Consider the following 23,388-nt stretch of genomic DNA (forward strand, 5'->3'; position numbering starts at 1 on the left):
TGTGTTGTCACAAAGGACGGTAAAATGATTGATAAAAGATAAGAGAAAATCGCACACATAAAAAGTGGGAAACAAACATAAATAATAATAAATTAAATTGATGTCCCAAAGGCACTCACATTACTCTCACTCATATTAAAGTAAGTTAAATTTATTATTCTATCATTACACATGCACACGTTTATGATATTATTTTTTGCATATAAGAATGATAGTAAATGTGAAGGAGGCTGGCTGAATATGTGTAACATGACTTTAATTTTATCTAATTATTCTGTGATTAATTATTATTCTACTTTTATTCTGTGATCTAATACATACACGCAAGGAGATTCAACAAACGAATTGTTTAAGCTTAAGCTGTTTCTCTCTCCTTCTCTCCAACTCGAAAGCAAAGAATTTTTGCAGGAAAGACAGAAAAAGATCAGTGGCCTGTCTCGTTTTGTAGAAAATTTTGTCAATTTTATTTATGTGCAATTCATGATGTGGTCGTTAATGATTCGTATATGTTCGTCATTATTTGAACACTCATGTTTCAGCATATCTTGTAAAAGTTGGATAGTAGAATGTCTTTAATTTATAATAACTGTATATAAAAAAATAACTAGATTCTATCAAATATCTTACGCATTACGCGCAGTGAGGCCTAATTACGCATAATTTAAAAATAATAATAAAAAAGAGACATAATTAAATGCAGCGCATTACGTACAGCGAAGCCACATTAGGAAAAGCGCATATACAATTGCTGATTGGATTTAAGATGGATAAACTCAACTTCTGTGAACATATAATAGAATCATAGTTCACTAAATACAGTTCTCTCACGGCCGGTTCGCTACGCTAAGTGATGCGTTACTACGTCATCAGTTTGCTATATTTTAAAGCTTACGGAAGAGGATTTCCGTTTGAATTTATTTGCGTATTTGGAATGGTTTTGGTGGTTGAAATAACTGAAAAGATATACTCAGGCATTAGGATAGAGTAGCGTAGCGGGTCGTGGCATCTGTCAATCATCTCTGCGTCGGTACCATAAGTGATCAAAGTGGAGTAGGGGCAGAGTATTTCTGCTGGTATGTGATTGCATTCATTGGATGGTAATTAAAAATTTATACCAGGATTATAGCCCAAAGATAAGAATTCAGATACTCCCAAGTAAGGATGAGCGATATAGAATTCAGAATTCGTAGGATTTGAATCTTTAGGACTCGATTTCCGCCTCTTCGGCGACGTGCGTCAATTTTTGTATTTCAGATTTATAATTTATTAATCAGGGACGAGCGTTAGGGCCCGTTCACACCAACGCAATGCGTTGCGTTAGTTTTCTACGCAGTGCGTTGAACTTGTTCACACTGCGGTGCGTCAACGCATTTTGAGTCAAAAGGTCATGTTTTAAAAGAAAAATTATGTAAATGAACGATGCAAAACTATCAGCAGACTAAACTTTCGTGTTTCGCAGTGACAGAGTGTAAGACCAGATGGAGATCAACGAAGGATAGATTTAGAAAAGAGAAGCGAAAGGAAATAGAGGCTACGAGGAGTGGGGCAGCAGCGCGGGGATACAGGGCGTGGAAGTTTATGGAGATACTGAAGTTATTGGATGAACATGTTGACTTTAGAACGTATGTATTATTTGTTTATGTGACAGATGCAACAATATTGATAATCTCTAGCCTACGGAATGAAACTCCCTTTGTTTCAAAGAACGTCTTCAGATGTTGACGAAGACGTCACCCTCGTGGTGCTTGAAGATGCAGATAACATGCAAATAAATGGCGAAGCCGAAGACCTATCACGTGCGGACACCAGTTGGATGACATCAGCATCAGGTAAAGGTCCATTTACAAAACAACCCGACCTTGATGAAACTATAATGAGTGTTGTCAACAAAGATATTCAATTCTAAGGCCCTTAAACCTTTTTGTGTCACACAACAGATTTTCAATGTAATAATCATGCCTTTATTCACATACAGAAAGTGTTGATGCTAAAAAGTTTGCAATAAGCCTGGTAGATACTCTATGCAGGCTACCAGTTCAACGGTTTCAACTGGCGAAAGTTAGAATCCACGAGCTATTGTATAATATTGAATTTGGGGAAATATAAAAATATTTGAAAACATTTGTTCGAACTATTTGTAGTTTGTACTAGCGTATGGGACTTGTGACACCTCTCTATTTCATTAATCGCCCATACATTTGTTCAAAGATCAGCAATGGTGCCTTTGCTAGCGCACAGCACCTTCCCTCGAAAAGTAGTTGCGAACCGAGCGAGCGTTCTGTGTTGCAAGGCCACCACTTCCGGGTATGTCATGCAGCAGTTGAGTGACCACTCTCACATCTTCGTCAACTGTTGCAGCTCCATCAACATCTCTCCTCAAAAAATTGTGGAGGCTTCATGTTGCTTTTATAACAGAGTTAATATTGCTGGGCTTCAAAGGTAGGCCTACTGGTCGGTGATAAACTCTCCACTGATTGGCTAATATTCCAAATGTGCTTTCCACCATTCGTCATGCGCGTGATAAGCGATAATTAAAATTTTTCTTCTCTTGCAAAAGACCATTGCCAGGAAATGGTCTCATCAAATATTCTTTCAGTGGAAACGCTTCATCACCAAGGTAAACAAAGGTAACAGTTGGCCCATTCGTTAATGGCAATGTCCTGAAAATAGATATGCCCCAGTCAGACGGAAATACAAAATGAGGTTTAGGTACGAGGTTTTTCAGCATAAACATGCTTTATTATTATGGGTTATTAATAAGCTGTAAAAATGATCAGCCTGTTTTACATTATTAATAAAGCAGATCAAACTGGATATTACTTGGGTGTAAAGGAAAATTAAAGCCTGTTCCGTTATAGAAAAAAACATCAACAGTCATTAAGTCTAAGCGAAGTATTAGCTTAAATAACCCACCTTGGTGAGGGTGGACTCAAAGTTCCATTCTGCAGGCGACGCCCAAAACAGGAGTTTGCAAATATTCCCCCATCACTTGCTCTTCCGTAAGCGCCAATGTCCACCGCAAGGAATTTATAACTGGAAAATATAAATTTCATCGAGTTTTTGATGGCACTGTTTGGATTAAATGCCTATGTAGAATCCACACAATCATAATAGAAGATAATTGGTTTTCAATTTATTCATTCATATAAAGCAACCACGAGTGGTAAGTAACAGAATTCATTTTATAAATACTAACTAGAGTGATACAAAACCAGGTTTAATATTTACCAAGCATCAACAATAGCCAGGAGTACAATGTTATGTGCTTTCTTGTAATTATAGTACAGGAAGCCTGCATTGTTATCATAACAGATAAACCTAGAACCATGCAAGTAGCAATTTCATTTTTGTTACAAACCACAGCAAATACGGTATCGTACAAGCATACCGGTGCCGGCACTGGTGCCAGGGCTGCAGAGTGCTGCCGTACCAGTGTACCGTACCGGTACAGACGGTACCGGTACTGGTAACCACCTCTAGTTTCTCTTCTCTGCAAAATAGGATGCACTCACCACCTTCTTATTTTCCATCTCCTTTTTTTATCCTCCCGTTTTCTCAACCACAACAGTAAACCCAATCGTTGATTTTTGCTTAATGTCGTCTCCAAACCACAGAACAAACTCCTGAATCCAATTCAAATCTCGACTAACGCAGCGCGTCAACGCAAAAGAATGTGTCCTCGAGAATTCGTTGCGTTGACGCAGTGCGTCGAAATGATGCGTTAACGCAGCAACGCACGATTAAGTTAAACAAACAAGGTTTGAAGGTGCGTCAACGCAGTGGTGCGAACAGATGTGAAAGGGCCCTTATTCTCTCGCGACGAAATCTCGTGTGATTATACTTGTGCAAAAACGGCATTATTGCACCATTTTATTTATTAGCATTGGTGCCGACTGCCATCTTACATACGATTTTTCGATAACAACAATCTTAATTATTTGGAATAGTAAAACATTCTTTGTTTTATATTAAATGAATTTCAGAGTTTTCCCGAAAAATGATTCGTACCCAACGTTAGATGATAAAACATTATTTGCGATTAATTTAATGCGCTTTGTCACAATCATTTTGCGCTCCCAATAAAATACATAAATCTAGGATTTTAAGTCACTGATGAATCCGTTCCTATCGCCCAGACTCGACACACGCCTGGTCGAGTGTCTGGCGGTATTTTAGTCGACGATAAACTTAAAAAGTTGCGATGATAACTGGAACTTAACTTAATAATTTGGTAACAGAAATGAGTTTGTCTCAATATATTATTTTATGAGTTTTGCTCTCAGAAGCAACCGTTTTCTGTCAAAGGCAAAAGACATTCAAATAATATATAACCATATCATATCAGTCCGATAACTTACATCCTCCTTAGACATCGGCTACAGCCAGATAGCCGAGGAGCTAGGGCTGCCACTTTTGCCTAACTGAAAACATCTAGTCTAGATTGACCTCGAAAAACATCTAGATTGAAAAATAAAACATCTAGACATGAAGTCATTGAATTTAATGAAAATCAATGAAACAAGAGCACACAAAGTTTATTATATTCATAATATTAGATGTCGAAGAAGCATCAGTTTTTGCTGTACCAATTTCTTGACAGCCGAATCAGCAAGTTATAAGTGCAACATTGTTTTGTTTAAATCAGGCCAACTGTAATAACCAGTATTGCATTCAGCAAATCTATCTTCATGCTGTTTCTCGGTTTATTTTTTGCATAGTTCATAGCACTAAAAATTGAAGAAAGACAAATTCAGTAGCACTCAAATAACTTTACAATTTTCAAATTCTGCATAAGCAACTTGAACTACACAAATTATTCATAGCACTAAAAATTGAAGAAAGACAAATTCAGTAGCACTCAAATAACTTTATAATTTTCAAATTCTGCATAAGCAACTTGAACTACACAAATTATTCTCACCACTTCGCAACAATACAATACTGTAATACTAAGCACTGACTCATCGGACCAACGTCGTCCTTTCCATTTAATCAAAACGTCACATGTTCTAAACATAGGATAGGATTTACTTACATATATATCCCGAAGGAGAGGAAAGCCGATAATTCGGCTTATCCATATGGCGAACCACGGCCTCTCGTCCGGTTACCATTCCAAGTCGGGTATGGGCAGCGCCGGATTAACCATTAAACAATATAAGCACGTGCTTAGGGCACCAAGCAAAGAGGGGCACCACAGCAATTTTAGAGCAGAATTTCATATAGTTTATCGGTGTTTATTAAAATATTTTGAGTTCACCCGACGACTCAAACTTTAAAATGTTCGCCTAATTTTCGTCTTCAAGTATCCTATTACCCTTCTTTATTAAAAATAAACACTGAAACTTATTTTGACACGAAGTGGGCCTATGAGTCGTTTTCTCAAATTGTGTTGTTTTTTCTTCTCAGTATCTTCCTTGTTGCTGCATTTTTATTTAAAAAAGATTTCTTTTCCCTTCAACAATTGGACTAATGAACTATTGCACTATGTGGCGGTTCCACGATCGCATTTCAACGATCTAGTGGTCAGCGAAGTCGGAAGTTTTTTGATAAGGTAGACCAGGGTGATCCAAACCCTATCATGCTGATACATTCCGTGCGGCCCACAGACCAATTTTAGCGTATATTTGTATCTAATAGCAGAACGTTTTTTCAGTTATTCCAACTGGGGTTGGGATCTCGAGATTCAAACCCTATTTTCTAACACTTTATGCCTTTATTTCAGTAAAAGCACTCCTCTGCTTTCAAGCGTGGGCCATGTGACAGTAGCGAAACACAGAGCCGACTTAACGCCGCGCAATCCAGTTTTTTTAGCTAGGTCCCGAAATACCAACTAAGACTTGGCTTGTAAATGTATTTCCTTGCCTATCACACAGTGTCTAGTTGAAATCCAAAATGCGAAAAATACATCGGTAATTTTCGGGAATTAATTTCAAAATAACTGAAGACTTTATATATCTTCTTTAAAAGAACGCCACTCATGCAACATAATAATAGTCTGATTAAAACGGTAAACTCTCGTTGTTTATTAACAACGCAGCCGGATGGCATATACATATATAGTTTAAATGTAGTATTATTAATGCCTAGTCCAAAGGTATTTATGGTGTTTTACGGTTAATGTTCAATGGTGGAGTAGTATGTTTCACGAAAAAGGGACTCCATCTTTGCTATAAATGCCAGTTCTATAAATAGCATCGATTTGAAAATCGTCCTTCAGATATGTGAAATCGTTGATATGACTCAGACGGGAAATTACCTACCATAAACTTCTTTATAATTGCTTAGTATTGGTTTGTCATGTACTTTTAGTTATACATTCCATCACTGGCCCTGTGATGTTTTGAAAAATATGATTTCGACTGCACCATACCTGGCAGAGGTATAGAGATTTTTTCAAACGTGAAAAACACGTAACATGAATGGTAATTTTCACTCGTAACGGCGCGCATTAGGATGTTTACGTCTTTCAACGCGCATTTCCGTCGAAAAAAGTAACATTTTTGCATTGAGGGTGGGATGTGCAGTAATAATCAGAGGTGTGACGTCATCAAAATTATCAATTGAAGCCTCGAACTTGAATATTCTGTAAATACAATCGTGAATTTAAGAGTAACCATTCTTGCTATAATAGTGGTTTTGGTGTTGTTTTGTTGGAAAATAACACAAGAAAACGTTGAAATAAAATTAATTAATTAGAAATAATTATTAACCCTCTACTAGACACAAAATCTCGCAAGTTCAGTAGAAATTTTGGCGTATAAAACATTTTTTTTTAGAGAAGTGCGTTTTACATATATTGCTGAATATAACTCTAGCACACGACATTAAAAAGTCATGAGTGAATCTTTTGGGCTTAATGGTTGACAAAAAAAGTAATCCATGTAAAATGGCACCAGACCGACCGGCTGGGTTGGGTTAAATTAAAGGCTCGCAATATTTTGATCACTTTTGGGTTTTCTCCGACTTGCGGCCCGCGAGATCTCCTAAAAAGTTTTTGCGGTCATTCAACCTAGCAACCTTAAACCACCCTGAGGTAGACTACTAGGTACCGGCAACTACAGTTGTGACTTGTTCCTTTGGTATTTTGATTCACGAGACTGGAGGCATGAATCTTTATTGTTACACGCCCTCAGCATTAGAGCTCAACCGATATATCGGCCCGATATTGCGTGTTTGGCGATATATCATATCGGCTGTGACCGGCCGTTATATATATATATATCGGCTATATATAACAGTTAAAAAACCTAGAAATGTTCGTAAAAGTTGTTTTATTTACTGTTGGTTGTGATTATTTTTAATGGATAATACACAAATGGGGTTTATTTTAATGTTTTTATAAATAAATTACACATAAAGGGGGCACCAAAGTCTTCAGTGCTTAGGACACCGAAGGGGCATAATCCGCCCCTGGGTATGGGATTAGTTATGTTGTTTGTTTTCGGAAGCATGGACTTGGTGGTGGAGAGTAATTAGAGGTGCGGTGGCGAGCGTATTCTTAACGCTTTGCCCGTTGAGCCACACCGCCGCGCCCATGTTTAATTCGTTATTCGAATAATTTAATTACATATGGTACCGGTCAGCCGTTAAACGAATACAATATAGATGAGTTCTATCAATCTTATATCCATATATACGACTAACTATTAAGTAATAAATAATATTTGTTCACATATTACAGTCTTATACACATTACTTTATTTATTTCTCACTGGATAATATTCGGAAAGTTGAAAAAAATATATCTAGATTTATAGCTAACATCTAGACTTGAAATTTTACATCTAGATCTTGAAAAAAAAAATCTAGTAGATCTAGCTATAAAACATCTAAAGTGGCAGCACAGAGAATGATCGTTGACCCTCTATAGTGGCAGCCCTGCCGAGGACTACACGCGCCACAATATCGCGTAGAAAGAATACCATGACACATCACTCAAGCGTAACGAGAGAACAGTGTAACATAACTAAACGAAGACGTAAAAAGCTTGACCGTATTAAGTCAACTATGATAGAATATACTAATAACTAAATTACATTACACACGTTAGTGGTCGCATGGTCTTTGTTTCTATTTGGGTGGCGTATTAAGGGTTGTAGACGGTGGAAAGAAAAAAATAATGAAAAAAAAGGGTTGTAGACGGTATAGTTTAGTTCTTGTACCTATTATTGTAATTAGGCGACCAGTCTGCCAGTCGAGATAGGACAACACTATAAGGCTGAAGGAAGAAACGGATGAAGTGGAGGAAAAACGGAAGTTGAAGTGTTCCCTATGGTGAAAATGAGAAAACACTAAAAAGCTGAAGGAAGTAGAGGATGGAATTGCTTCCGTCGGGTCCTGGGGTGGTGAGGTGGCTGAAGTCACTAAAAAGCTAAAAGGAAGAGACCGGTATTGGATTCTCCCCTTCGTTTTAATTTGCTGTGGTAGGTATTCTATTCGAAATTTTATCCTAGGTTAAGCCTAAGGTGCTGCTGTGAAGTTAACGTGAAGGCCAACATACGAATGGGAATGGATAGTGTGGTTTGGGAGTTTTTGCATGGCTTTCTAGAAATTTACACTGTGTCTCAACCAGAATTCAACTCAGGTCTTTCAACTAGCGGCGTCTCCTTAAAACTAGGCTTTTGCGAATTCAGGCACTTTGATATATTTTATTTTTACTGTACGTCATTGGATTTTCATATTTACTTGACAAAATAATTGGACTTTAAATAAATTTTTTGCATTCCTATATCGCAATAAAACAATATTATTCTCAGTTTATTAGGGTATAATTAGTTTTTCAATAGTAAAATGTGGCAACATTGATTACAAAATATAGAAATCAGGCACTTGTGAAGTTTCAGGCACTTGGTCAAAACCTATTTTACAATGTATCTGATTACTTTAAAGCAAAAAATTGAATATACACACTTTGTATGATTTAATTTACAACATTTTGGTAAAATACAATACCATTTGTAACTGATGGAGACGTGTCATATTTTGCAAGTGCCTGAATTTTCTCGTTGACAGTTGCCATATTTTTTTGCAATTATTTTCTTAAATTATTTGCGTCAGAACTTACTATTTTTTGCTTTCTAACGCAAATTCGTTGTTCCACAACAATTTGAGCATTTTTAATAATGCAATGAACAATACCATTTGACAACATATGGTCAACCATCGTACTTTTTGGATTTATTTGAGATTGAATATGAATGATGAAATCTGGCAACCCCAAGCACAAAATACTAAAATCAGGCACTTGTGAAATTTCAGGCACTCCGTAAAAACCTATTTCCCGATGATTTTACTTTGAAGCAGAAAACTAAAATATACACATTTTTTATGATTGAAATGACGTCCTTTTGGTAAAAAACAAAAACGATTGGGACTGGTGATGAGGGGTCAAATTTTGCAAGTGCCTGATTTTTCATTTTTTTTGACAATAGTTGCTATATATTTTCGCAAAATATATTAAGCAAAATCAAAGAAATTTAGAAGCTCTAAAAGTATGTGCACCAAGATGGCGCACAACCTGAATTTAAAATTTTAAAATTTGTTAAAGTTCTGTTGTGTTTGGTTTTATTGCTTCTTCGCGCAGAGTACGGTTGCAATAAACGCACCTTGATTCCGCAAAGGTTTTCGCTGGTGAGAAAATAGTCCGTGGCCAAAAAAGGTTGGGAAACGCTGCTATATGGGAATAAAGTCCTGTGATTGGTACCAGGAAAATGAATTGTCGTGTGCTAACAGGACCGCGCCGTTGAGATGAGTCGTGCTTTCTATCTAAACTTCAAACTTTAAGCTCGCGTCGAGTAACTTCTCATTTAAAGAGACGTTTTGTGCCTTTATTTTAGTCAAAACACTCCGTTATTTGCAATTGTTGGCTATTTTGACAGCAGTGTCGAACCGCGGAGCTGACTTAGCGCCGCGCGATCCAGTTGTTTAGTTGGGTCCGGAGTCCCAACTCAGACGGACTTGATTTTTCTTCGACAATAGCACCTTGGATTCTCACGCTACAAGTAATAAAATTAGCCAAATATAACAATTCATCATACAAGAAGTGTAATAAAATAGGTGACCGAGGTAAACTGGGAGGAAACGTATTTCCTTACCCACAACAACGTTAAACCACAGTGTCTTGTGTGTTTTCAAGTAATATGTGTCACGAAACAGTATACTTTTAAGGGTTCTATTACATTTGAACCCACGGCAATTGCACCTGCATACTATTGCACCTATGGAAATTTTTTTGTTTTACGGATATTTGAACCCTTACTAACCCTAACCCATGGGTTTTAGCAACCGCATATAGATTGAACCTGCGGATATACACATGGGTTATGGGTTCAAATGTACAGTCACCACTTTTAAGACATTACAAAACCAAACACGAGGAAAGATACCAAACATACCACGTTATTTCTTGGCAAGCAATTTAATAACTAAAGGCTTTATATATCCTCCTCAAAAAACTGATTAGAGCGGTAAAATCCCATTCATAAATATATTTAAAGTGAGTAAATTCGCTATGTTTTGATCACTTTTGGGTTTTCTCCGATTGCGGCCCGCGAGACGTTTTCAAAAGTTTTTGCGGCCCGTCAACCTCGCAACACTGGACCACCCTGGTTTAAAACCATATTATACAAATATATACTGGAACACGAACAGCAACATAAAGTCAAAATTGTACAGTAATGCTTATGATAAAATATGATTGTGATATATAGAATGTATTGGAAATGTTTAAACATGTCATCGCTTGAGATTATTGACATTGAATTCCATATCAGCCCAATTTCACACCTTAATTTAATAATAATTATTGAATCTGGAGAAAATCTTGTCGGGGCAAGTTGAATCAAATTGGCAATGTATTCGTACATCTCTAGTCTAAATTTGCACCTTAGAATATTCTTATAGCTATTCTAGAAATGATCCAAATAACCTGACATCGATAGTTGTTTTACTTCATGCAATATTTAGATTAAAGTATTTTATATTCGGTAACATATATTTATTATATTTCACTGGATTGAAAGCGTCCTACTGTCCTAGTTTGACTGTACAGGCGCAACAGTAAAAACCGTCATTATATAAAAGTTGGTTGCCCGTACAAAGAATATTTATTAAAGACACCAGCATGAATTTGGATAAGGCCACTAATGAGGAGAAATTGGATTTATGCCAAAAATATTACTATGGAGGATTTATATGCCTGCCATTTTTGTGGGCTGTGAATGTTGTATGGTTTGCAAAGGAGGCATTTATTAAACAACCTTACGAAGAACAACCGAGAATTCGTACTTGTGTGATAAGATCAGCAATAGGAGCTACCTTATGGATTGCAGGACTTTTGACTTGGATTATAATATTTCAATTGAACAGAGCTAGTTGGGGAGCCTTTGCTGATCAAATATCTTTTATAATACCACAAGGTATACCTTGATTGATGGGTTTTATCTTCATTCAAGCATTTGGTGGGCAGGACATTCTGATGGTGGAACTGTTACTTTAATTTTGCCGATGTTTTTTTAAAATAATGCATCTCTATGTCTACACTTTGTAGTACTGGAAATACGGATTCAAGTGAACTGTATATAAAATTTTGAATATGGCTTTTCTATTTATATTATCGTATATAGCCTATATATAGGGGATGTCACTTATGTTTACATGATTGTTCTATAAAACCATATATGATTCTATTGAATTCAAGAGAATTGACATTGATTTTACTACATTTCCATATTCTCCGATTGTCAACTATTCTACACTAATATCATGGATTTGAGATGTAGAATTATTAGATTGTGGCGTTGGCGAACTGAATGTATTATTATGAAAAAATAGTCAAATTAGCCATGGTATGTCATTCCAGAATATCAAACCTCATCGCCTTCGAATAGTTCCTTCTTTATTACTTGTATATTATGATGTTACTTTTCGAGTTTAATAACATCAAGATTAGCTTTCTTCTCTTGCATTTTTTGCATAATATTTGAATCAATTTTTAGTTTTTCTGTGAATTTATTCAAAGGGTTTTATATGCCTCTTCGATAATTTTATAAGATATTAGTAGAGACTATTTGGATGTATATGTGGTATATATTTTTGATGATAAAATTGACTTCTCAAATTCTGATGTTGGTGATTACTGGAAATAGCAAAACAGTTGAAAGCAAGGGCATGCTTATAAATTTTGAAGCGGAATTATTTTAACTTTTGTAGTTGAAGAATTTTAATCCTTAGCTTACATTACCTCTTCACATAAGCTATGTCTCTTTTCCTATTATTCAGTAGGTCCTCTTCAATACTTTCCAATATATTTATTAAAATTATGCTTGATTGTTGGATACAATTAACATATCACAAATTGTATATTCCTATCTATACATCTTTTTGTTCTTACATTTTGATTTTTACATGTTATAATAAAGTAATTTTGATATGAATACAAACAATGATGCAGTCAGAATCTATGGAGATCCTGATATTGTTGAAGAGATCGGAAAAACCAGTCTGTCTGAAGAATTACCAAAAACTAAGGAGTTAGAAACTAAAGATGTCATTCAACAAAATTCTCCAGTGAATGACCATAGTTCCAATAAGCAAAAGTGAGTTTCTTTCAAACATTCAGAGCATTTCTAGTCGGTAAAATATATCCAATTTCTCAGTAATTAGGTTATACGATTTCTCGTGGGGTGGTTTCAACCAGGGATGTCCAGTACGAGTCGGATTTTTGAATATATTCGAAATTCATTATAATATGGCATGAAAAAATTTGAATTTAGGAACAATTCAGAATATAGCATTCTGAGCCATCGTTTTGGATGCAGTCAACAAAGATATAGTTTTGTGTAATTTTCCACATAAACTTGCCCCCAATTTAGAATGTATTCAAATTTTATTTCTCGGAGTAGTGAAATATTCGATCTTGGCCATCCCTGGTTACAACTTATAGGACTAGGGCTTTTATTCCAATAATTGGTATGGTGTATGCCTGGACTAGTAAAACGACTAAATTTCCACTTTTAGTCGAAGATTTTTTTTGTAGCAAATTTTCATGAAAATAATCCATTGATGATGTAAAATTCTCACTTAGAGATATTGTCTGTATAGGAACACTGTGATAAAGAGTGTTCTATCATGTAATATTAGCAATACCTATTCCTTCTGGAGTTATGTCAAGTGCTTTGTTGAACAATGAGGACAAAATTTCAAAGCTCTTTAATTTTAGTTTTAACACAATTAGAACCTACTGTACTTATGGTAAAAAAAAGCACACTCTTCAAGTAATGGAGATACTTAGAATTTACAAAAAATATTTGTTGTACGTTGAGTTTATCTCCAGGCAGGAAAATGAAGAAAAAAGGTCACTTCTGAGATTATTAGTCTTATAGATTTTTAAATACTATGATCCATGGTCCTTTACCAGAGACACTCAACACTTGGGGCCCCCTGCATTTTTACAGCATATCAATCAGTTATTTATGTGCCCGATTTAATAATAAAAAGCCAATTTGGGGGGCACTTCAATCTCCTTTTGAAAGCTATTTAATTGATTCCTAATTCAGAAACATAACAACATTGTGTTGTTGTGGTCAATCTAATGATGAGAATGATTCTGCTAGTTTGGAACCTGCTGGATCAACTGCTTTATATCATCAACAAGTTGAACAAACGGAAAATAAGCAACAGAAAGGTATATTGTTATCATTATTAAGATTATGAAATACTGAAATTGTATTGAACTTGGCGAATACAATTATGGAAGTTAGGCTTAATAATACAATATATGAAATTCAATGAAGCTCAAGTTATCCCTATCCCTGAAAAAAAAGTTTTGTATTCTAAGTAAATAAGCATATCAATGTGTAATTGGTTTTTGAATGTAGACGCATGAAGTTGTACATTGCTATTATTAAAGATTTAGAACTACTAGACTTACTGGCATTAATAATTAATCGAATTTAAGCTACCGGTAAATAAACATGACCTACACAGTCAGCTTAGTAAATGACTCTCTCAAAAAAGTATAATGTAGTCAAAGTTAATTAAAATATGTATATCAAAATAGTCGGATTAGTTTTTGAATGCAAGTGCATGAACTGGTTTACATTGTACATTGCTAGAAGACAAGTGGTTTGCAACCCTTGCAATGGACCTTTTAATGATTGGTCGTGAATTCCTTTCAATAAAAACTTATAATATTGTTGAGTAGTGCAAACGAAACTGGGTAAAACGTTTATATGAACTTGATTAATAAAAACTTCTTGAATAGTTCTCAGAATGAAATGGACCCTTCTATATATGAATAATATCTTGGTTACATTGTGGCTGGCTAATGGTCATTTTACCATTTAATTTTTAACTTATGGATGCCTCAAGATCTATCTGTGGAACACTGGAAATCCATGGACCTCCACTGTACTAAAGTTACTTTTATTAAAAGATTATATTTTACTCTAATTCCAGATTTTTCGTTTGAAATGAGATCATTCCTGGACAGTCCTGTCTACTACATATATGTGATAATTGTTTCTTTCACTCTTTCAATTCTTTTATTGGTCGAACTTTTCATTGATGCAGGACTATTTCATGGTAAGTTGGTTATTATATTTTCATTTACACACCATTGATCTCTTATTACATAATTGGCGAGTTAAAACATAGGTAAGAACGTTCATGTGAGATATTCGTTCAACAAACTTTTCAATTCGTTTCTAATATTTTAAGTATGGATATCATTATGGAATATTCATATATTGGTTTATCAGATACTTTTGATTTTGAATAATATAGGTTTTAGCATGATCGAATATATTATGACTTGCTCCTGCTAAAAATCAGTAATTTTGATTTTTCCAAATCTTGAAAAATATCTTTCGCATTCGACTCAAATTAAAATTTTAAATCTAATCCTTGAGGTTTTTTTTTTATCTTTTTTAATACAAACTGCGTTTTAATAATATTGTTCAGTGGATGACTCTGAAGCAATCCGACAATCAACCCCACAACATGACAATACTAAAAGTGTGTCAACAGCTCTTCATTGGTTTTCATTTGCTTTGCTGGCAATATTTTTCATTGAGGTATGTATTCATTTTTTTAGCATATTTTCATATTATGTATGCTATGTTTTCAAAAATACCTCGGCATCATTATGATATCTGAACATAATTTGATTGACTTTGATTCGAACCTAAGTAATAATATCATTTTAGAAATTTGTAAACATCTGAGGGTGGCTATTCTTTTTTTTTTATTCACATGCAACATGATGTTACCCTTGATTTCCAGTTTGATTCTTCATGAAATCCCATGTTCAAAATTTCATGAAATGTGTTTGAGTATACCATATATATAACCTGACAGAAAATTATTTGATGCCACTTTGGTATGCGATCTCACTTGGTTAACGTGATCTCACTCGCATTTCAAAGTGGCACCACAATTGGTCTCATAATGAAATTCTCTTCGAATTCAGTTATTAATCCCAACACTAGATAAAATTACTGAGATCGCATACCAAAGAAGCACCAATTACCACCAAGTTATTTTGGAAAATCTTTATGGTCTGATTTTTTAGGATCTGTTTTCTTCGTTGCAATTTATATCATGAATCACGAGTCTCAGATGATCCAGTAAATTTGTTTACTGTCGTTATGAAATATTTATCGCCTCAGGGCTCAGTTGAATATTGTTTTTTATTCATATTAATCATCCCAAATTTTAAAAAATATCTCATAGTTGAAAAGCCTAAATCCCATGCTTTTGGATTTTTTTTACTTTTGCACTCATATTTCTTTTTTGATTTCCTTGGTTTTTGATTGAATATTCACTAGTCGCTACCTGTATCCATGACACAAATGTAATCCATTTAATTCATCATCCTCAGTATCTGAGGGGTCTTTATAAGATTTTCAATTATTAGTTTTTAGTGAGTGAATATAAATGAATCAAAGTATTTTGCTCACTCATAATCTTATTTTGTTTTAAGATTATAGTTCGAGGAGTTGCATGGAGATTTGCTTTAGCAAGAGATTTTGTTTCGGTTAGTATTTTTCTTACTTAAAATCCTAACTTTTACTTTCATTACTCTCTTGGTGGCAAATATGACTCTGTTTCGAAATAAGCTTAATTTTCGTTTTGTTCTCATTCTAACTGTAAAGTAAGGTAATAAGTTAATAACTGATCCAATTTTGTTCTTCATTGTCAGATATTCGACTGCATTGTCGTGTTTGTTGCATTTATATCGAATCTTTGTGTATCATTGATAGCAGGGGCTGATAGTCCAATTGACGGGATAAGCTTGATTATAATCTGCAGATTGATACGAATTCACTCTTTAATCAAAGGTAAGTGAAAATCTTGTAATGCGTTCGTATGTAGTGTATTAAGAAGACTGTGGGTCATATTTTTTCAAAGTTTGCATCAATGACAAACATGCTTTTGCTTTTCATCCGCAAGTCTTATAATACTTGGCTCATGGCTGGTAATGTGTAATTTTAACCTTCACACATGTCACATCTATACCTTGACTGGGGCAATTTCTCATTTTATGGAATCTATGCAAAAAAATATGTAATGGGTTATTAAGGGCGCAATTCAAATCTGTTGAGTCTGTGACATCATAAATGGAAATACAAAAGGCACATCTTCGATAGAGTTGTAACACTGCGCACTTGTCAACATAAGCCTTGTCTATATCTATTTTCCAAGCGCTGTTGTAGCAGTTGAACTATTTTAGGATGTATGTTTCTATATTTCTTTCTTTGTTTTTGATACCAATACATTGACGATTGTCACCATGGATTCTACATTGACTTTCGTTAATTTTGAGCACCCATCGGGTGATTTGTTATCTCTCAATTGTAGGGATGGGCCGGGATTCGGATCCGGACTCGGATTCGAGTCGAATCCAGGCATTTTTTGACTCGGATTCGATTTCGAGTCCACATCATTTTTACTGAGTCCATAATCAATTCTGTTTTTACTAATTTACGCCTATGTTTGTAAAAATCCCACTACATACCTTAACTAGTAAAATTCAAAGTTAGATCTGTAACAATATCCGTCGTGTGCATTATAAACACTCCTAATAAAACGACGACAGATATCCAGATAATATAACGCAAGTTGAAATTATTGATCGCTTATAACAATGATGTTGCGCCAGTCGCCTTCAAACTATCTATCCTTTTCGGTATACATGTGGTACACAATAAAATATGTGTTAAATATTGTGTTATATCAAAAAGCTACTGCAATACACAATTTCGACAAATATTGTTTTGCACTACCTCTAATTTAGTATTTATTTTTCTTTATGCAAGTTAAAGTAAGAATGGTGAAGAGAAGATATGAAGCACGACTGCAGCAAAATGAAAGAGAACTATATACTGCAAACTGTAAAATAAGCACTCAATACAGACAAATTAAAGAAAAAGATGTGAGTACTGAATACTACTGATACTGATATATCAAACCTAGTTGCGTCTGGTATGTAATTAAATGATTATTTCTAAACAAAATCAATTGAATACAAATTTAGATATAAGATTAAACACTGATATTGAAAAAAATTAAGAAAATTAATTTCTAATAAAAGATGGGATGGCTCCAGTAGTATGTGTACCAACATGGAGTTTTTTCGCCTACCTCACATCAAGTTGTGTAAAGGGACGGAAGCCTGTGGGCCGGGCGTATATTTACTTGGCTAACACAGACAGTCCCCGAACTCGTAATAGAACTAAGATAGGAAAATCAGAATAAAATTATGGCCTAACGCTAACCTGGTACACCTACTATGGGAGTACCCGAAATGTTATTTAATTGACTGCTTGGTGACTGTAATCCAATATTACCACAAAAGCTTGTTATCGTATATATATATATGAATATGTATTATCCAGATTCAATGTAAAACTTATCAATTACTGGTAGTCGAAACTGGTTATATCATGCTTAATTGCTACTTTGATGTTTGTAATCTTATAGTGATAATTACCTGACAGCGTAATTATATTGTGTAAAATGAAAAAGGTCAAACGAGGTTGAATTTTTGAACTTGAAGGTGTTGTTATGTTAGATTCAAAAACTTAGCCTTGAGCTGTTTATTTCTTTATTAGGAGTCTGGATTGTTTGATAAGTTTATCGATAGTCACCACATAAACCGTAAGAAGACAGTGTTACAGAAATGCGATATGCAAACTTAAGTTGTTGTTCCAAATGCTTTATAAATAAATCTTTTGTGCTGTCAATAATTGTTAAAATAAATGAAAGTTTAAAAATTGAAACATGGTATGGACTTTCAATTCATTTATGAATTTGTCGTGGTAATATTATGTTTTTGTTATTCCATTTTTTTCTTGATGAAAACAACCTGTAGCGCACTATAACATGAGTACCGAATATTACAGCATGTAACAATATATATTCCCTGTTTATGGGTTGCTGGGATGCAGAAATTACATGCCTGTGGACTGTGGTATATATACAAAAATACCAATATACTCTTTTCCTTGCCTAAATATTCCCTTTTCTTCTAGTATGAAATCAAACAACTCCAAGCCTACCTTGGTGGAGGCACTTTGTCTGGTGATCCTCAGTTCATCGAAGCAATGAAGTCAAATTTGGATAATGATAAAAGCAAAGGTGCTACTGCTGATACAGACTTGGAAATGGCTCTTGCCCTGAGCAGGCAGACATTTGATGAGGTATGAAATGTTATAAATGAATCAAATGAGATTATCAATATTCGTTTAGTCTTGAATTGAATTTATATTGCTTGGATAGGTTTTACGTATTTATCCCAGGAAAACGGAGATTTGTTTCAGATGCATGGACTTGATGGCTTGGAAATCAATTTCTACTTAGATTGTGAGCCACAATGCCAAAGGTGTATCAAATTATGTCATTAATTTTTCTATGTAGCGCAATGTGTTATTGTAAGGAACAGTAACTTTTCTGCATTATGGTGAGTGCAGTGAAACTATGTAAGGAAAACTCATTGAACCATTTTCTAGACTTTTATCGACTCAACCTTCACTGCTATACTAAAATATAAAAATTAAAATTTACAAGATGTAGCAATCTTGATGCACGCTAACAGGAAAAAATACCAAGACTCGCTTTGCCACGTTACTATTAAGGTAAACAGATCACTTGGCCACATTAGGTGACGCCAATTCAATTTCATCACAGTAAACTTGACTGCAAATTTTTAGAGAGAATTAAGTGATAATGCTCATTATCTACCGTAATATAAGTAATCCGGCATGCTAATTCATGATTTTCTTATTTCGTGTCATCCATAGGAGATTGGTGGTGGCGTTACAAACAAAGCATTTTCTCTTTCTAATGGCAAAGAACCATCAAATAATTATACGAGCGATGAAGATCTCACAATCTTAGTTCATGAAAAACCTATTAGGATAAACAGGTATGCTAAAACAGCTATCTTGAACCATATTAGATTTTACTATTCTTGAATATAGCCTCTTTAAAAGATCAAATTTTACAATGAATTCCAATGTCTGACTTTTCAGCCGAGATTCAGATGCAGAATCTAGTATGAAGGAGGCCAGCAATAATGATGATTTGTCACAGCCAATGAAAAACCTATTATCTGGTATAGTAGTATTATTAAAAATTTTATTCATCTTAATTTTCAATATTCTACCTAATTGGGAGTATCTGTGATGTGGAGTCGGGGAGAAAAGTTTTATCGAAGTCTGATGCCAAGCCATTCGAAAGGCTGAGTCAGAAGTTTCCTTGAAGAAATTTACTCTAGGATTAAAATCATTCGGACTCTAATACCCAACCTCGGAAATCGGAATAACATAATTTCAATTCCAAATCTTAGAAATTTCGAATCTTGTATTTTGTTTAAAAAAATTAAGGTATAGTAATTTTTTCTGAGTAGTTCAAAGTAATAACTTCTATTTTTATGGCTTTGAGAACATCTGTATGTTTTATTTTTCAGATGATGCGTCTGTAAATCCTGATTCTGGCGCGATTCGAAAGAAGAAAAATTACAATTATATTACAAACTTAAACAGCAATAACAAAAATGGCATTGATAGTTTTGAAATATTAAAAAATAATTCTTCTATTCTTAATAATCCAGAGCCAGTCACAATATGCATTGACCCTAATATTTTAGAGTGCGCTGGAGAGGACAGTCTGTCCAATGGAAAATTACAAGATGACTGGTCAAGTTTACGTCATTGTGATTCGCTGACCAACAATCCAGATTTTAGTTCTCCAATCAATGACCATCCTCGGTCAACATTAAGCTCACCTCACAGTGACATGGGCTCTTCTGACGATTGTACTTTAGACTCCGTCACAACTCATAATGAAGAAAATCAAATTAAAACTTCGACAAAAATCTTGAAATCTGGAGATAAGAATTCCGGTTCATCTCTTAGTTCAGAATCAGGATATCTGAGTGAAGATATATGCCATGATAAAAAGTTGTCAATGCTTTCTGCGACTGATCACAAAAATGATATTGAGCTTGATGTCCTCTGAGAAGCACCATCTTATTGTCATTAATAGATTTTACTAACACCTCACAATCATGTTTGTTCTATATGCAGCCAGATTTTATCTCTTGTTTAGGTTTATATTCTGCTAACTAAGATTAGTACTTAATCTATTTCATTGTGTAATGTTTTTTTCCACCATCTGGGGTTTTAATTGTTCACCTATCAGTCAGAAATGTAAATTCAAGTAAGAACATATATTACATTTAGCGAAATTGCGAGTTTTACTTTGGTATTTTGCTTTTATTGCTTCAATACTACTCATTAATTTTGCCACTTATTATGCGACCTATGTATGTATTATTCTTGAAAGCTATGAAGTGTATGTGCAAAAAGATCATCTTATTATTCATGGAGCTTCAGTTATCTACTTCGCTATTTTTTACTTCTCTCAAGACAGTTATATCTGGTTTGGATATGTTTTGATAAATACCTAATACGACAATCTGCAATATTGTGTGTCCTGCCTTGGCAATCACATTAAATTACACAATTTCTGAACATATTTTTTTATATTTATCTTCCAAAAATTTTGCTCAATATTGGTACTTTGCTATATACACAACGTTCTTATTTTCGTAATTTTTTTTACCTAATGAAGTGTTCATTGTTCTTAGCCCTTCTAATTACATTGTTGAGTATTTGTGCCAATTTAAATGCTGCTTTGCATAGGTATTCTATACCTCCTAATTGTTGATCTATTGAATGCCTTTCGAATGTTTCTATACTGCAATACTACTTAAATTAATTCAAAATAAAATTTCATACTTTTGATCTCTAGTTTTGCTTTCCATTCATATCTCATCCATACCAGTGGTAGCTCAACTGTAGCCTTGTGCGAAGCGGGTGTAAGAAAGTTTCGAAAAAGAACGGCGAAAAGAAAGGCGTTGATGGGAAAAACCCTGTCAGGATGTTCCTATGTGTTGGTTATTACTTTTCCTCGTGTTAGTTTTCTCCTGGCAATAATATATTTTCATTCCTCCAAATCCAGTAATATTCCGTTATGTTTGCCCTGCAGCAGCGTCTGGTGGTAGCGTACTAGCGTTGTCGACAATCAAGTTCTGCTTATCGGGTCTTGATAGCTATTTTTCTATTACGGTGAACACAAAACCCTAATTACAGCAGTTTGCTAAAGCCTTAGGAAATTCAACAAAACTATGCTATATATAATTCGTGAAAGTCTCGAGGGTTTCAAGTGGGGAAATATGTTTGCAACATCCTTAAATATCTGTGCAACAAGCCAACAACATCGCACTGCCGCGCACTTATTTTGTCGTCTGAGGTTATACTTATAGGGGTATCTAGTCCGCGTGCAGGGTTAGTGATCGAGTCAGTATATATAAAATGACGCTAATTTCCGGATGCTATTGAGGTTTGTATTTACGATACCAGTATCTTATGACTAATGAGTTCAGCTTTTTCAATTAAAATTGATTCCTAGTTTAGTATCGCCCTAGTACCGTACACGAGACGGTATTTATTATATTTCCATGAAGCTTTCTTATGATAAAACTAATGTTATTTGACTGATTTATTTCAGCATAACCGAGGATAAAGTAATGGTAAAAACTGATAACTTTCATTTGTATACCTACAATTACAAGATCGCATGGAATTAAAGTACGGTATTATTCTGATATTAGTGGGCGTTTATTCAGTTATTATTAACCTACCGTATTTCAAGTCACTGTGAAAACAGCTAAGATTAGGTTCAGAAGTTATAAGGTATACCCCGTCTTAAATGATAATTGTAAATTTTTATTTTATTTTTTTATTCCAATTGATCGAATTATTAGTTAATTAGTTCCCATCCAAATTTGATTTGATCCCATTCCCAGAAAATAAACATTTGCATAGAAAAATCATGAGGCAAAAAAATTGTCAATTTATTTATTTCTCACTATCACGAGACGAATAAACATACATATATCTTTTTAAATGCCTAATATTGTATATTTAAGAAGTTCAAAGCTTTTTTTTTTCTTTTTATGCCAATTGATCGAATGAATAGTTAATTAGTTCCAATCCAAATTTGATTTGATCTCGTTCCCAGAAAACAAAACATTTGCATAGAAAAATCATGAAGGCAAGAGAATTGTCAATTTATTCATTTCTCACTATCACGAGACGAATAAACATACATATATCTTCTAAATGCCCAATGTTGTATATTTAAGAAGTTCAAAGCAAAGGAGAATCAAATTTTTAAAGGCTTTTTAGACCATGCTGCCACGCATCTTAGTCAAGCAAAACTGTAAAGATTCTGGTCATTTAAAAATAGTATTTTCAGAGATTGTCACATATCAGTGGAAGTGAAAAAACTGTGTAAAAAAATTTCTGGCACACGTGACAATTGGGTACTACTGTACTAGTACAAGAAATTTCTTCTAGTTGATGATGTTGCATTATCATTGATATTATCCTAGTGCTATTGTAATTTTGTATTTTATTCCTACTGAATGGTGAAATTACAATGAGCAACTGCATGGTCAAATCTTGTGTTTTGCGATATCCAAATGAATACAAATTAAATCTTCACTATTATTCTGAATCTATCCGGAATATCGAACCTTATTATATTCAGTAATACTCTACATTGGCTGCATCAGGAGATATTGCAACTTATCAAACCAAACAGGACCATTCATTACTTATGATAGGCACCAATGTCATAATGTTAAATGTTAATATAATGCCATAGTCATATTGGAAATTTTCATCAATAGCTTAATAGTATGGTTTGGTAAAGATATCAAGTAAAACTTCCTCAAAGGCTCTGACTAGAGTCATTCTGGCATTCCATGCTCTCATCAATAATTCATTTCATATAATATACCACTTCCAAATCTGG

At 34.4% G+C, this 23,388-nt stretch overlaps 2 protein-coding genes across 4 annotated transcripts; both read left to right on the plus strand.

Moving 5' to 3' along the window:
- The first annotated feature begins 1,419 nt into the window (after positions 1-1,419).
- Positions 1,420-2,657, plus strand: LOC120342577 (uncharacterized). The gene is made up of 3 exons (XM_039411460.2): positions 1,420-1,622; positions 1,705-1,829; positions 1,976-2,657. The coding sequence occupies exons 1-3, from the start codon at positions 1,420-1,422 to the stop codon at positions 2,104-2,106; spliced, it is 459 nt and encodes a 152-aa protein (XP_039267394.2). The 3' UTR covers positions 2,107-2,657.
- Positions 2,658-8,055: 5,398 nt separating this feature from the next.
- On the plus strand, positions 8,056-21,309 carry LOC120342161 (uncharacterized). 3 transcript variants are annotated; one of them, XM_039410874.2, is made up of 12 exons: positions 8,056-8,426; positions 12,423-12,599; positions 13,560-13,687; positions 14,461-14,586; positions 14,965-15,077; positions 15,986-16,039; positions 16,205-16,343; positions 17,322-17,437; positions 18,537-18,704; positions 19,305-19,429; positions 19,536-19,618; positions 19,973-21,309. In XM_039410874.2, exons 2-12 carry the CDS (start codon positions 12,433-12,435, stop codon positions 20,521-20,523), a joined length of 1,770 nt encoding a protein of 589 aa, XP_039266808.2. In that variant the 5' UTR covers positions 8,056-8,426; positions 12,423-12,432; the 3' UTR covers positions 20,524-21,309. The 3 variants fall into 3 exon arrangements, with proteins under 3 accessions (XP_039266808.2, XP_077967032.1, XP_039266809.2); XM_078110906.1 differs by lacking the exon at positions 8,056-8,426 and having other exon boundaries at positions 11,427-12,599; XM_039410875.2 differs by lacking the exons at positions 8,056-8,426; positions 19,536-19,618 and having other exon boundaries at positions 11,427-12,599; positions 19,973-20,109.
- Positions 21,310-23,388: the final 2,079 nt, after the last annotated feature.

This window comes from Styela clava, chromosome 3 (genome assembly GCF_964204865.1).
Source record: "Styela clava chromosome 3, kaStyClav1.hap1.2, whole genome shotgun sequence".
Lineage (NCBI taxonomy): Eukaryota > Metazoa > Chordata > Ascidiacea > Stolidobranchia > Styelidae > Styela > Styela clava.

Excerpts from the sequence above, each read along its gene's own strand:
- LOC120342161 (XM_039410874.2), top strand. The coding sequence starts at position 12,433 with ATGAATACAAACAATGATGCAGTCAGAATCTATGGAGATCCTGATATT. Across the intron at positions 12,600-13,559 it reads CATAGTTCCAATAAGCAAAA|AAACATAACAACATTGTGTT; the intron begins GTGAGTTTCTTT and ends TTCCTAATTCAG. Across the intron at positions 14,587-14,964 it reads TGATGCAGGACTATTTCATG|TGGATGACTCTGAAGCAATC; the intron begins GTAAGTTGGTTA and ends AATATTGTTCAG.
- LOC120342577 (XM_039411460.2), top strand. The coding sequence starts at position 1,420 with ATGCAAAACTATCAGCAGACTAAACTTTCGTGTTTCGCAGTGACAGAG. Across the intron at positions 1,623-1,704 it reads GAACATGTTGACTTTAGAAC|AACGTCTTCAGATGTTGACG; the intron begins GTATGTATTATT and ends TTTGTTTCAAAG. Across the intron at positions 1,830-1,975 it reads TTGGATGACATCAGCATCAG|AAAGTGTTGATGCTAAAAAG; the intron begins GTAAAGGTCCAT and ends ATTCACATACAG.